The sequence below is a fragment of the Strigops habroptila genome, chromosome 12 (assembly GCF_004027225.2).
Source record: "Strigops habroptila isolate Jane chromosome 12, bStrHab1.2.pri, whole genome shotgun sequence".
In the NCBI taxonomy this organism is placed as follows: domain Eukaryota; kingdom Metazoa; phylum Chordata; class Aves; order Psittaciformes; family Psittacidae; genus Strigops; species Strigops habroptila.
The window spans coordinates 7,376,790-7,392,156 of record NC_044288.2 but is presented as its reverse complement, the minus strand read 5'-3'; the positions used below and the strand labels follow the sequence as shown (position 1 = coordinate 7,392,156).

Genomic DNA, 15,367 nt, shown 5'->3' with positions numbered 1-15,367 from the left:
CGGCGGGGCCGCTCGGCGCAGGGCCGCGGCCCGGCCCTTCCGCTTCCTCCCGGGAGCCGGCGGCGGCGAGTGACGGAGTGTCCGTCCGCGGCGCAGAAGGGTGGCGCGGCCCATGGACCGGCACAAAGTGAAGCGGCAGCGGCTGGACCGGATCTGCGAAGGTGAGGCGGGGCGGGCGGCCGGCCTTCGGCTGCGGCGGCGCCGCGTGGGGCCGCTCCCGGCGGCGGGGAGCAGCGCCAGCCGGGGCAGCGCGCCCTTGTGCGGCGGGGACGCTGGCCTGGCCGCTGCTCTCCCCGCCCAGCGGCGGTGCCCGGGGGGCCGCCTGTCCGGTCCTGCCGCCTGCGGGCACGCTTCCACCTGGCGCTTCCGCAGCACGCTGCCTGCGGCGGGGGACGCCGCGGCTTCTAGAGCGGGGCGGCTGTCAGGGCCCGTGAGCGTATGGGTTCTTGTGCGCTGTTAAGGAGGAAACAGACGCTGTGTCTTGGCACGCTGGGGAGGGAGGGGGCGGGTTAACGGGCAGTAGGCCTGAAGCAGCTTTGTAACTACTTTTGGGAGGCTAGGGTAGGGTGGTGTGTTTCTGAGCAGACCACTTCTATTATCTTATGATTGATGAAACGTGGCTTATTTTTCTTTTTGTAGTGGTGGCAGAGGTTTGGGTTTGGTGGTTTTTTTTTTCCTCTAGTTTAATTTCTCTGTTTGTTTACTGTTTATTTCTTTTGCATTGACTAATCCCTTCCTAAATACTACAAAACTCAAACAGAACTAATGACTTGTTGGAGTAGCAAATGAGACTCAGAATTCTTGTCTTTCGTGTAATCGCTCCTGCTGACTTTTTTAATAGGCATACGGCCTCCTATTGTGAATGGCCCAATGCCAACACGGCCACTGGTTGCACTCCTGGATGGACGAGATTGCACTGTGGAGATGCCCATCTTGAAGGATGTTGCTACAGTGGCATTTTGTGATGCTCAGTCAACTCAGGAAATCCATGAAAAGGTGGGCACGAAAATGTGCGAGCATTCAGACATAGAGCTCTGCCTCTTGGGCTATCTGAAGCAGACTGATTTGCACTGGTTTTTGTTGTAGGTGCTGAATGAGGCAGTAGGAGCTCTGATGTATCACACCATTACCCTTTCTCGTCAGGATCTGGAGAAATTCAAAGCCCTCAGGGTCATTGTGCGTATTGGCAGTGGCTATGACAATGTTGACATCAAATCCGCTGCAGAATTAGGTATGATGACACCATTAGGGCTCTTTTGTGATCAGAACTGAATGGGAAGTGGAACACTGCGTATGTTTTCCTGTTTTATAGCTGAGTGCATTTTAAACCTGTGTAAAAAGATTTGGAGCTGTTTAGTATCGGGCATTTTTAGGAAGCTGATGATATCGGAGTTGGTAGGTGGCTTGAAAGAAAGATTCTTAGCTCTTGGATTGCTTTGCTATAGGTGTCAGTGTCACTGCTATAGGGATCAGAGTCTCTGCTGTTGTTTGGGATTCAGGAACCTGAGTACGGTGTCCAGGTAACTTTTGGTGAGGCAGCTTTGGGTTGTTTGTGGGAAAAGAATCGAGCAAACTCTGGCATCCGAAAGCAGCCTGCAAATGCTGGTACAGGATAAACTCACTGTAAATGCTTGATAAGCGAGTTTTCCTGCTATTTTTTTTATATGCAGGTAAGTTCTGATTCAATGTTGTTACTGATTCCTTTAGAGCCCTATGCATGTGAAGAGCCTGGATCAGGTGACCAAAGCTGCTATTTATGAAACACGTGGCAGTGAGATTTTCAGACCTTGTAGTGCCCCAGGTGATGTGGGTCATCTAAGTACCCTGTCCCTTCTCATTTTGGGCTTATGTAAGTGATTTGAAACCTTTCTTAACATAATGCGGATTAGATTAAGCTTAAATCAAATGCAGGTAAAATTGAGATAGGTGTTACAAATTCTGAATCTGTAGGAACAGCTGAATTGCAGGTAAAAAGAGGAGTGCTTATTTGTCTAGTGCTTGGACTAGGTCTTCTGGTCTGAATGATTCAACTGAAGGCTCAAGAGTTCCTAGGAAGGTCTTTGGTTTTCATCTAGCCATTATATTTTTGGGCTGAGTTTGGAAACTAATCTACTCTTAGGGTTCTCCACTTTCCATATTTTTGATTCATTCAGATTCAAAGCTTTTCCCCACTCCACACTCATTAACTCAAAGAGAAATGAATGGGTAAAATTCTTTCACCATCAAGACTGCTGCTTGCCAGTTTTGCTTTGGAGAGGTACTGTGATGACCTTCAGGCATGGCCAGATTTGCTTTTTCATGGGCAGCTAATGATTATTTTCATACTTACCTAGGCCCTTTAATTCATTCTGAGGTAAGATACTATTCCTTATGTGTTCTGCATCTTCGAATCAGACCAAAGGGCTGTTGTGTGTGCTTGCATTTCTTATGTTTAGGCATAATATTGCATGTAAACACAAATTTGTGTCTAGATGTGTAAGAGATGAATGCATGTGGCTTGTCTGAAGTTGACTGAGGTGGTAACCAATGAGATTAAAAGAAGTTAGGTTTCCCTGTCTTCCCTCCTCATGTCTCGGAGTAGTCTATGTGGTGTTACAGCATGATTGCAAAGGATTTTGTAGAGATTTCCCTAGTTCTCTTGGGAGAGCATAGTCTGAGTTTAGTCGAATGTCTCCTCTGTAATGGGCTTACAAAAGACTGATGCATTGCTGAATTTTATGTGCCTTCAACCATTGCCTAGATTTTGTTCCTAGTTTTTAGATAGGTGGTAGACTTTTGAGGGGGAGAGTTTTCTTGGTTTGGCAAGTGGCGAGGGTTGCATTTGGGAAGAGACCATTTTTAATCTAGTTATTTTTATTTCTTAGCTGGTTTGTTGACTGAAGGACAGCCGCAATGGGGAATGACCAGATTTTGCTACAGTGTTCTATCTTTCCCTTTCCTGACAGTATTTTGTGCTTCCAGGACTTTAACTCAGTTTGCATTAGTAATTTACCTGATAGTTCTAGCCATGGGTTTTATGGTCCCTTGTGGTTGTATGTTATTCTAGAGTGGGAGTGTTACGTATTGCCATTTTTCAGTATAACTTCAAATGGATTTAGAGAGCCTCCTGTGGCTTCTCTCTGTGTTTAATAAATTAGTTACTTATTGTTGCTCCTGGGGAAGCTGATGCTTGCAGTGAGCATCTGGACTGTGAGGCACAAAAGAGCTCAACCATCTGTCTTAATTCTTCTTCAGTCTGCCAGTTAATCTGTCAGGACTATCTCTGAAATGAGTGTATCTTTTTGGATGCAGATCTTATAAAAGTCAGTTTTTTGCATTACTGGTATGACCCAGTTTTCTTATTTCAGTCTGTTTTGGTTTTGTTTTTTTCTGGTGAGTGTATCAATCAAATGGATATTTATAAGGAAGGAATGGTATTTCTTTGTGGTTAAAAAGCTGGTGGTCATTTCTGTGTTCTGTGAATGAGCTTCTGAGACGAATCCTGTGTTTCTTGGCAGTGGTTCCGGAGCACTGAATTATCTTTCAGCACTTATGCCTGAAGAGCTCTATGTTGGTTTAGCATTGTGATGCTAAAAATCTTATATGACCTCTATGGCTTTGTAGGCATTGCAGTTTGCAACATCCCTTCCTCCTCAGTAGAGGAGACTGCTGACTCCACCCTCTGCCACATCTTGAACCTCTATCGCCGTGTTACTTGGCTACATCAGGCTATGAGGGAAGGGAATCGAGCCTCAAGTGTAGAACAGATTCGAGAGGTGGCTGGTGGCGCTGTGCGTATCCGTGGGGAGACTTTGGGCATCATTGGACTAGGTAAGTGATGGGAATTGTTAGACTGAAAAGTGAACTGTGAAAGTTTCTGGGAATGTAAGAGTCACAGACTGAAAACAAGTGACAATGTTACAGCTGTTTATTGTGAAACGCACTGACTTGTAAGGAATGCCAGTGCCCTGTTCTGTGGTGCTGGATATCTTCAAGAGTTGGGCGTATGTCATGGGATTGGGGATTTCTTTTCTATTTTCAAATGGCTAGAAGAATTGGAATATTCAGACAGTTCTTCTCAGTGACTGTTTCCCTGTGTGCTAGGCTGTGTATCGGTGACAAAGCCACCTGAAAGCTACCATTTCCTTCTCCAGGTTCTTGTAATCAGATTATTATTGCTTCTGACTAAGGGTCCGGATTTGCTCGGAAAAACAGAGCTCCTTGTAGGCTAAGCTCTGGCTATATTGCATGGGGAAGGACTAGAATTAGCCATATGGGATCAGCAGTGAATAACCTCCTCTGGATCCCTGTGGCAATCTTAGGTGTTTCCAGGGCTACGTTACCTTGGGCCCTGGCAGTAAAGTCCAGTGTAGGCTCCCAGACTACCCCAGTATCTTGTCTTTGAAGTTTGTTTTACCTTTCCTTGATGATTGTGGGTTTTCTTTTGTGAAGGCCGAGTTGGACAGGCAGTGGCTCTGCGAGCCAAGTCCTTTGGCTTCAACGTGATTTTCTATGATCCCTATCTGCCGGATGGAGTGGAGCGATCCTTGGGTTTACAACGAGTAGGAACCCTGCAGGATCTACTAATGCACAGCGATTGCATCACATTGCACTGCAGCCTGAATGAACATAACCATCACCTCATCAATGACTTCACTATTAAACAGGTGCAGCAGGAGCTTGATTTCCCCCACAGCACACTGTGGAAATGAATGCAAACAGAAACTGCTGCTTTCACAGAGGCTGAGAGCATGTGAATCCTGCTGCCTCTGTCGTGTGCCTCCTGCTGCTGCCTTTGGAGGCTGGGAGCATGTGGATCTGGGTGCCTGTGCTTTGTGCTGTGTAGAATTTCACATTAGGAGAAGAATAGGATTGGCTCTTCTTGCCAAGTAATTTCACTTATAAAAAATGCTGTAGGTGATTCAGTAACTTCAAATTACCTTTAAACTACATAATTGGCTCTGGCTGTTAGAGCCAGATGTGCTGTGGCTGGGACTGTGTAAGTTTCTTTACACAGCTCTGCCAAAGCCTCTCTGCCCAAGCCCACTGCAAAGTCAGTCTCGGGCTCTACTCCACTAGTCTGTGAATGCTTATCAGGGCTTTCATGTGAGACATCTGGACGCTGTAGTCCAGTTTTGTATGGTTCTGAGTTACCAGCTGGGCTTAAACCACGACAAGCTGGATACTTGGTTCATATCCTCTTTCTTTTATAATTTAGTAGGATGAATATGGAGTGCAGAACTTGAGAGTTCCACTTTTGCCCTTGTCTTGTGGTTTTGTTTGTACATTTTTTTAAAGCAAATTTCTCAAGCATTGCTTGCAGGCATTTCCCCTGTGGTTAGCTTTGCAGTGAGAGCACTCCTAGTTCGTCCAGGCCTCATCTAATCACTGCAGGCTCCTGCTCATTTCCAGTAGACTTCCCAAGATTCACTTAGCTTCCATGAAAAGTCTCATTCTCAAGCCACTTAATATTCTTCTTCCAGATGCGCCAGGGCTGCTTCTTAGTGAACACAGCCCGGGGAGGGCTGGTAGATGAGAAAGCCTTAGCACAAGCCTTGAAAGAGGGGAGAATCAGAGGAACAGCATTGGATGTGCACGAGTCTGAGCCTTTCAGGTAATGTTGCACCTGCATGCCTGCTGCTAGCTTGTGACTCACCTACACTGGATGACTCTTGCTTTTTGATATTCGAGTTACAGTGATACCCAAGAGGACAGATGGGTTATCTGTTTTTTTGTTTCCTTCCTCCCCTCCCCCCCACAGCTTTGCTCAGGGGCCCTTAAAAGATGCACCTAATGTGATCTGCACCCCTCACACTGCCTGGTACAGTGAGCAGGCGTCCATTGAATCCAGAGAAGATGCAGCTAAAGAGATCCGCAGAGCTATTACAGGTAATGAGGAAAACTGTGTGCTCTGCAGCTGCTACTGCAGAGTGTTCTTTTGTTAGTTCACTGCAAGGCTTATGCTCCTTGTTCTGAAAACTTAGGCTCAGTAAATGGTTTCCTGAACCAGAGTGTAAGCTGGTAATTGTCTTGTAACTCATGCTGGGGTGGCACTTTCTCTCCCTGGGAAAACCTTGTACCTAGTACATCCTTTGCAATAATTCCTTTGACAGTTATACTGTACACCATTTTTCTGGAGCAGTACATACTGTCTCTTGGGGAAGGTGAGGCTTGGCAATTGCAGTTTGTGGCCAATAATTTCTACAAGATCACAGAAGTGGGAAGGAAGGATCAATTTCTTGTATTCTCCAGAGACCAGTTGTTCAGAAGAGTCTCTCCTGCCCAGTGTTACCCTCTGGAGATAGATGGAAAAGATGATGTGCATTTCTTTTTTACTTTCCTTTCTAAACGCTTCAGGGGACGAGCCCTTTCTACTTGAGTCCTGGATTTTTTTGTAATTCTTGGTACTCTTGCAGGTCACATACCTGATGCTTTGAGGAACTGTGTTAATAAGGAGTACTTGCTGCTAGCAGCTCAGTGGTCCAGTATTGATCCTGCGACTGTCCACCCAGAACTCAACGGAGCTGCAGCTTACAGGTGAGATGTGTATGTAGGTTGTACAAGTTTACTGCTTTCAAGCCTATCTTCCTACTGAAGTAGGCCAGCATCCCTCTTTGGGTTTGAGAACTGCTTATAGCTGCAAGCTGTTTCTGTATGCTCTGTATATGAACTCTTTCCAGAAACTTAACAGCAGCACTTCTGAAGCTGTACTAGGATCTAACATTTACTTGGTCATATTTAGTTCCACCTGCATACTGGTTCATTTTTCCAAATCCTTGCAAGACCTGCCCAAGAGATCTCCTTATATAAGAAAGCCTGCTTGGTGCCAGAAAAAAAGAGGTCTGGATCTTGAAGTTTAGAAGTTGTGCATGTCATTAGAATTGTATAAAAGAAAGCACACTTCTTAACTCTAGCCCAGATATGGAGTATTAAAGAGGCATTGTCCAGTGGATTTGGGCAGTGGCCTAATTAAGGTGTATTTCAGTTTATTTGTCTTGTTACAGACCTGTCAAGCGATTCCGGGCAGGTTGCTTCCCTTCTGTTTTTCTCCCATCTGCAAAATAAGGCATACATTCTCTTCCCTTCTCTGAGACCTATATATTTCAGATATATTTTTGGAGAAGGCATAGGGAGGCACAATGGGAAGTAATGGAAGAATAGTTCATTAGCAATTAATGACTATTGCTGTCCTATTTTTCATCTCACTTGTAGCTGTTTTTACTAGTTCAGTTCCTTACTTTTTCTGTCTTGGAGCTCAGCGAAGGATAACTGGCAGCTTGTGCTACTCCTGCTGATGGAGAGGGAATTTCCAGCTGTTCACAGTACGTTCACACAGCACCTCACACTGTTTTCCACTGGAGATAAACTTTGTACCAGTTTTTGAAATGCTGAGTACATGACCTGAGAGTGTCTGTGCCTGTCTGCGAACAGGTGTCACTAGGATATAACTGCTACTCTTCAGCTCTGGAGACTTCTCCTGTGTTCTGTCTCAGAGCATTTCTGTTAGAAAGAGGGGTTTGTATCCAGCAAGTGCCTGAGGGCATGGCTCCTTGCCCCTTGGTATAAGTCTGTTGGACAAGCTTGTAATTTCTGTTTCTGTTGGTTTTAGGTTTCCTCCAGGAGTAGTGGGAGTAGCCACCCCTGCGCTGCCAGAACCGCCAGTAGTGGAAGGGATTGTAGCTCATGGGATACCTCCTGTTTCCCACTCTGCACCGCGTACCCCTTCCCCAGGAGAGACAAGCAAACTGGATGCAGACAGAGAGATTCCTGCTGACCAATAGCAGCATCTTTCCTCTCCTCTGGCAGCAGAAAAAAGTAGGAGGGCATCTCCTCCTAGGACCTTCTTTAACACCCTACAGAGACTGTTTCCTGTTCGTGCAGGACGGGAGAATGCATTTCATTACTGGCAAACTTTAGCTCTTGCCTTTATTTTTTAACCTTTTAGTTTTAATCTCTCAATCTTTCCCCTTCACTGGGGCAGGGCAGCAGTGACCTTGCCTCCTCTTGGAAACACTTAGTTTAACAAATGAATTTTCCCATATATCTGCCCCGGTTGTCTGTGACAGGGAACTGTCCTTGTGCACTCGAACACTGAAGTGGAGCTGCCTGATCAGGAATGGCCCTCAATGTTCCCAACACCAGACTTCAGTGCACACCTTTCAGTTGTGACTTGTAGCTTAAATTTAATTTGGTTGAACCTCTCAAGTGTAGCCATGGGGAATACTAGAAAAATACTAGTGAATTGGAGAAGTTGTGACTATTGTCTTTATTATGCCCTTGGTAGAATGCAGGCTAGGCTCAGCTCTGTGTGTTACTTTGCTTGTTTTAATTAAGGTTTCCCATGAGAACAGGCATTGCTCATTCTTGACCATACAAAGTTCAGTCTATGCAGTACCAGGCCTGAGGTTAAAAGTAACAGTCTCAAAGACAGCCCTGTAAATAATTTGGAAGGGATTAAACTGTCATCAAATGTGTTGTGGTGACCACTGTGTTTGTGAGGCTTCAGAGTAGTTCACCCTGGAGTCTCTGTAACTCAGAGAAGGCAAGAGAATCCAGAAGTGGGAAAAACTTGCCCTGGGAGACAGCAAGTAGCAGTAACTTGCAGCTGCAGTTGCTTGTTCTTGACACACACGTACCTCACAGTCTGATGGTGGTCTTTAGCCCTAAGGTATCTATCATGTTAGAATTCTAAGCTTTGTGCTTCAACTAGAAGTAACACAGCACTTGTCCCTGTGCTGGATGATGGTGATGGAGAAGGCAGCTTTCACTGGTTGAGCAAATTACTCCAGCTCTGCCACCATGTACTCATATACTGCATCTCCAACAGTGGGCAGGGCAGGACAGTGTTGTTTTTGGTTTGGTTTTTTTTAACACGAGTAAGCTTTGGGATACTAAAGGAGAAAGAACTCTCTTGGCTTGTCACCTAAAGCCAAGGCAGGATTGTTGCTCTCAAGTATTTTCCCATTTTCTAAATGATCGAGTATGAATCGCTTCCTTGAGGGGATGGAGCAAAACGGGTTCCACAGGAGAAGATTTTCCTTAATTCCACACCTTCCTTTAATTTTACCTTGTTACACTTTAGCTACAGCCTTTCTATGCACAACATGTAATGATTCCCCATTGATTTGTTCATGTTGTGTGGGCCTACTGAAGTCGGTGCTATGTGGGAGGCATCCCCTGTGTGTGGGTTGGTCTGCCTCCCTTGATCCTTCCCTGCTGTGTGTCTGTGACTGGAAGCTGAACAGCTGGGAACAGACTGGAAATACAGCATGAGGTGCGGACACGATCCTCTGGTTGGGCTGTTTGGGAAGCTGAGGAAAGCTTTCACAGTCACTAAGTTTTCAGGGTTTTGGGTTTTTTTTTCCTGGTTTTAAATTTTTCTCCAATACTGCCTTCATATAATGGCTTGCTTCTGATGCAGTGAAGTGATTAATTCCTTTCTCCTCCAACCCCTCACACCTCAGCAACTCAAGAAAGGAAAATGAAGAAATAAACTTCAGGTGTTTTCTTACAGATTTTACACTTTAACTGTTTAGCATTAGTGAGATGATATTAGTTCTCTAGGGCTGAGTGTCTTTTTTGATAAGGTGTTTGTCTTGGTGAAGGTTGTTCACTTCTGTGTTTTCATGGATGATGCTGATTCTACTTAAAATTCATATACCTCCTTGGCAGCTCAGGTTTAGCAGATGAGACTGGGACTGGTGGAAAATAACCAGCAGCACCTTCCTGAGTTCTCTAACCTCTAGGAAATCTAAGTTTTACAAGCTACTAGCTCAGAAAGCTGTTCTTCTGACAGGCAGATGGGGAGAAGTTTTCAGGGCCTGAGAGCTCATCCTCTGTGTGTTACCACAGTCTGTCAGTAACTACTCTGTTTCGTTATTTGCTGCTGAAAATTCCTGCCCTGCTTAGAGGTTCAGGTCTGAGATTATTCTGTGGTAAGGGGCTTCTAGTTACGAGCTTTGTGACTACAGAGAATCAGAGTACATTGACCTTGTCTCTAGAGCACAATGCAAGATAGATTTATTTTTTTTAAAAGAGGCAGCAATTTGTTTCTTTTTCCTCTTCTTAACTGCAAATATCTCTCCAGACCAATCAACTGAGCAGAGGAAGAGTGGAAAGATCTCATCTGGGGGACACCTGAGTTTCTCAGTTCTTACTTTTGGTGCCTAGATATACTGGTGACTAGTAATTCCCTAGTGGGAATTGATTGATGTGATAAGAAATATTTCCAGCTATGGGTACTAAGGAGTTGAAGGTGACAGCATTGATAGTGGCTCTGTTCTAGCCAACACTCTGTAGGCTTGTGCTTGAATATGAAGGCAATTTTGCCCCTGATTAAAGCCGCAGCAGAAAATACTGAGGTAAAAACGAACAGAACCCTTATCATGACCTCAAAGAAGGGCTCTCTTTGTGCCTATAGGATTACTCTGCTTATACACCATTTGTACCTCTGCTTATAGACTGAACCTGTTATTACCAGACAAAGGCTATTCTGAAGAGATAGCTCAAAAAGAAATATTTTCCAGTACTTAAGTACTCTGTGGTCTTCTCCATCCTGAGTGCCCAGTCCAATGTCCACTCTCTCCTGTGTGACACTCGGACTTGCAGCTCCCTTCCCAAGCTGTTGCTGGTTACAGAAGTGGAAGGATTGATGTTTATTTTGTTTTTTCTTAATGCCTTCCTTCAGAACTAGTGCAGAGCTTTAATCCCAAAGAACAGAAGTCTGCCAGGGTGAGGCAGGAGTGTCCTAGCTGCACTAATCTGCTTACAGGAGGTGCTCACACTGTCCTAAGGTACATTCTGTTTTGTCAGGGTCACTGCTGCTGACCAGCTTTTTTATAGAGGATTCAGAGTTTCAGAAATATATTTTTGTAGACAATGACTAAACTGTGAAACATTGAAATAAAGCATGTAAACAAAACCTTCCAGCACTGTCCTCTGTACACCTGTTTTTCTCACTTCAGTTCTCTCCTGCCTCATTAGAAATGTTTGATTACTTCTTGGATATATTTTAATAAAGTTCTCCAAAGAACATGGCTGCTGTCTATGAAAGGGGTGGCCTTACATACAGAAAGTCTTTTGAGCTGTCCTTGATGAAATTCTTAGTATTTTAATTGTGTGTGCCACATCAGGGCTAAAATCAAACCGTAAAGAGTACAGATGATGTGATGAAATCATGAAATGCACTCTGAGCACAGGCACATTGTACAAACTGGTATTTAGTGCCACCTTGCCCATTTCCCAGTGAATTGCATCCCTCTAACCAGAAAGTAACAAAGATAAAAAGTTGTCATCTACTTAAAACTACCTGGTACAATCTTTTTGAATAAATGAAAGTGAAAGCAAGCAGCCTGCCTTTGCTGCTGTTAATTCAGTGTCAAATGTGGCACTCTCAGAGCAAGGAAACAGTATGTGTGCAAGAAAGCTTATTTCCCCAAGAATCTCCTTGTTCTGGTATGGAAGAGAGCATCTGCTCCCGATTCCACTTTCTGTCAGTGCTACTGTGTCTCCACAGCGCAAGCAGAGAGGTGTAAAGTTGTGTCATTTCTCCAACAGTGTTGGATCCTGAAGGATTCTGTGGTAGCCCAAGTACACCGAAAGGGGCTGGGTTTTAGCGCATTGCGCTATTCTACACGAGAACTGTTCAAATGCATCAGCTCATCACGACAGCCACATACCATTAGCAAAACAATTTTGTATCTTAATCGCCTCCTAAACAAACGCCTTTTCAAACTTTGCCTCACCGACAGCCCGGACCTGTGAGGCACTGCTGTTACCTTGGGCCAGCAGCATGTCCTCCTGCCAACCCGCAACCGGATGCTGCACCTGGAGCTGTTGCGGAGCGGGGTTTTGTCTGCGCTTACCTCCGTAACAACTCCCTAAAATTCCAGAGTCTGAACTTGCCGTTGCGAGCGGCCCCGCCGCCTGCTGTGGCTCCTCCCGGCCTGTCCCACCCGGCTCCCGCAGCTGCGCGACTCTTCCGGTTCCCCTGCGCGGCCGCCGCGGGCCCGAGCCCTCCGCGTCCGCGTCCGCCCCCCGCCCCGCCCCGCCCCGCCCCGCCCCGCCGCCGCTGCTCCCGGCCGCGCCGCGGGCTCGGGACTTCTGGTCGCTCCGGGCGGGGCGGCGCGGGGCATTGTGGGGCAGAGGAAGGAGGGGGGGAGTTGTGCGGCGCGGTGCATGCCGGGGGCGGGGCGGGCGGTGCTCGGAGGCCCAGCGCGGGGCAGGCGCTTGCTCGGTGTGTCGGGGCGGCGGCGACCGGTGGGCTCGGGCCGGCGGCGGAGGAGGCTCCTGCCCGTCGGGGATGGCGGACGCGGCGGCCTCCCCCGTGGGGAAGCGGCTCCTGCTGCTGCTGGCGGCGGGGCCCGGCGAGGGCGAGGCGGTGGGGCCGGAGCCGGGGCCTGCGCTGCCCTCCCGGGCCTGGCGGAGCGGCACGGTGCGGGCCATGAGCGGAGCCGTGCCCCAGGACCTGGCGGTGAGGCCCCGGCGGCGGGGGGGGCGGGGGCTGGGACGACGGGCAGCCGCGGGCGGGGCGCTGCGGGGTCGGGCCGCCCGCGTGGGCCGCGGCCTCCCGCCGCCGTGCAGGGCTGCGGGCGGGCGAGGCGCCGGCGCCGCGGGGCGCCGCCTCCCCTGTGCGGGTCGCGGCAGCGCCGTGCTGGCGCCCCGCGGCCGCCCCCGAGTCGCCGCTGGGCCTGCCGGGCCGCGGTCAGGGGCGGCGGGGCCGGCCTGCGGTGGGCGCGGTGGCGGAGCGGCCCGGGAGCTGCCGGGACACGGGTCTGCCCGGGGCGGAGCGGGCCCAGTGGCCTCGGGTGCGGTGGTTGGAAGTAACCGACGTGTGAAACGCGCCTGGGAGGTTTCTGCTTTCTGGTGCTGATCCGTCTGTATGTAACTTCTGAGCGTTGGAGTTTGTTTATTTTTCTCCGGTAAGATATTAAGTTTTCTCGAGCCGCCCAACTGATGCCCTTGTTTGAAGGTGTAATTTTGAGTGGAGGTTACCAGTTTCATTCTGTCTCAGATTTTGTTTTCAGCTGCAGGAATTTGTGCTTCATCTAATGTGTATAAACAGTCTCTAGCGCTTTCTTGGTTTACTTCTAGTTGTTGTGGGTTCAGGACAAGATAACAGCACGAGTATAGCTCAGTGAGATGCTTGTGTGAAGATCTTAAAAAGAGCTCTTAAAAGATACCTATGCTGTTTCTCTTTGCATGTGCCAGTTCTTCAGGTATTTGCCGTGAGCGATGGTATGCCACCGTGACCTGGTGGCATGCTGCCGAGAACTGTGGCTGTTAAATTGCCCCACGCGGGGAGAGCATGAGGTTCTGTGTTTGGGGAGAGTCTTGTTACTTCTCTTTATGATGACTTCTTTAAACACTTGTTGTTGCTGCTATAAGTTCTTTGGGTTTCTTTGCAGCGTTCCAATTTTGAGAAGTTGCCTTGACTTCCTGCAGTGGTTCTGTTTTCTTCGGCCTTGTGTTAGTACTTCAGCCAGTGCCATCAGTGGGAAGGAGTGTGCCGGATTTAGCTTGGTGAAACCAGGTGCCCTGGCACCGTGTGTCTGCGGTTGGGAGCTGTGGTGATGCACTCTAGCTGCTCCCTTCTTTGTTTAAGGAGGGAAAAAAAAACCCAAAACCCTAACATGCAGAAAGGGGGTCTTCAAAGGAAAATGGGACAAGTGTTTGAGACTCTCTCTGAAACGTTAAAATGTGTTGGGCTAAGACCTGATCTGGAGAGCTACTCTTGTACAGACTGCATTTGACAAGTGTATCGTCAGCACTCCTGCATTCTTGAATCATCCATCCCAAATCTGAGTATGATGTAGGGAATTTTTGGTGTGCTGATCTCATGCTATTTTGCTGGAAGGACTAGTGGGGTGTTGCCTTTTTTTTTTTTTTTTTTTTTTTTTTTTTATCCAGTGAATCTGCCCAGTAAAAGGTGAGAGCTTGTTTCCTGGTCAGTCATTGCTGACCAACCTTTTAGACTACCCTAGCCAAGTAAAAATCAACTAAATAATGTCTCCTGCTGCTGCTGTTAAAGGCAGAAAACTGGGGTGGATGGATGTTGTTAAGACCAGTAGGCATATCTTTAATGCCTCTTGTTGTAAAAGAGATTTGTAAGAACAAATAGCATGTTAAACATTTGTTTCAAATAAAGTTTTACTTGCTTTGCAAATAAAATACAGCTCTTCAAAGGAGAAAAGTTCATTGAATGAGAGCTGACTGCAAAAGTAGTTGATGTACATTTTCTCCACTTTGTAATACTTTGTAGAGTAAGTACAAAGTGTTTTGTACTTAAGTACAAAATGCTTGTTAAGTACTTAAGTACTATGAATGCTTGTTATGCCAGAAGGTTTTTTTTTTTTTCTGATAGCCTTTCTGTCTTCCTATGTGTGATAGACAGACATCCACACTGAAAAATTTGCATTCATGTGGTGAGCAATGTCTTTTGTGGCTCCACTTATTACTTTTCTCAGATTGGGGCTCAATAGGGTCATGAGGGATTCTGTAACCATTTATACTACTGAAATGCAGGGAGCAGGGATGATGTGTGAGGGGATGGAATACCTCTGTATTTTTAGCTTATGTAAGTATAAGTTTACATGATTTATTAAAAAAGTAATCTTGGCTTCTTTGGCAGTGTCGTTGCAGTTAGAGGAAACTCAGTGTGACTTGCAAAATTCTCAAAAGGATGTTGGCAGATATGAAGTGGTTATGAAGTTACAGATGAGGACTGGGGTGGAGACTCAAGCTGAGGAACCTTCCCAGTCTTGTGCTATCTGTGGTGTTCCTGTGTCATGCCCGCCGAATAGTGAGGGGCAGGGCAGCGCAGATGGTGGCTGTAGAAGGAATGGTAGGACTGATATCAGCAGTGGCTTTATCACCGCTGGCAATGGGATTGGGAGGTGGAGGGCTGTGCCCCCAAAATACAGGTAAAGGAGAAGGAACAGTAACAAAGTTTGTGTACGAGAGGCTTATTAGCCTGCATGCATTTGGTTACACTTTTGCAGAGCTGTTCTTATGCAACACTGATTCCGTGTCTACTGGGTACCTTCTCAACCCTGCTGTCTCCCATGTTTCTGTTAACCAAGACACTCCAAGTCCCTGTATCTTTTTTTTTTTTCTTCCCTGTTTCCTTATTTGAGGATACTTATAATTTCTTGACACATGGTAGCAATTACTGTACATGTGCAGGAGTTTTAGTTGAACTACCTTATTCCTGGGGATTATGGAAGTGCCCGCTTTGGATGTTTATTGTGCCTGCATGGTGTTTATGTGGTGTTTCTGATATTCCAGAAGTGTCACACTATTGAACACATGCTGTGCTGATCTGCACGTGTACAGTAATTTCAATACATATTAAACCTATTGGACTTGCACAAAATAAACATGTCGGGGG

At 46.8% G+C, this 15,367-nt stretch overlaps 2 protein-coding genes across 9 annotated transcripts in view; both read left to right on the top strand.

Moving 5' to 3' along the window:
• The first annotated feature begins 53 nt into the window (after positions 1-53).
• Positions 54-10,900, top strand: LOC115615967 (C-terminal-binding protein 2). The gene is made up of 9 exons (XM_030504732.1): positions 54-161; positions 842-996; positions 1,087-1,231; positions 3,604-3,810; positions 4,432-4,646; positions 5,463-5,593; positions 5,741-5,868; positions 6,396-6,516; positions 7,589-10,900. Exons 1-9 carry the CDS (start codon positions 113-115, stop codon positions 7,758-7,760), a joined length of 1,323 nt encoding a protein of 440 aa, XP_030360592.1. The 5' UTR covers positions 54-112; the 3' UTR covers positions 7,761-10,900.
• The window catches only part of KDM3B (lysine demethylase 3B), a 67,294-nt gene continuing 54,787 nt past the window's right edge, over positions 2,861-15,367 (top strand). For 5 of the 8 annotated variants that reach the window (XR_003994192.1, XM_030504730.1, XM_030504722.1 and 2 more), the window contains exon 1: positions 12,178-12,451. Coding sequence is in view for 4 of the 8 variants with exons in the window: in XM_030504730.1 (XP_030360590.1) it covers positions 12,281-12,451 (171 nt within the window). In the remaining 4 variants the exon portion in view is untranslated. Of the gene's footprint in view, positions 2,872-10,505; positions 10,513-12,177; positions 12,452-12,713; positions 12,900-15,367 lie in introns of those variants that run through there. The other 3 variants (XM_030504724.1, XM_030504726.1, XM_030504727.1) reach the window with 3 other exon arrangements.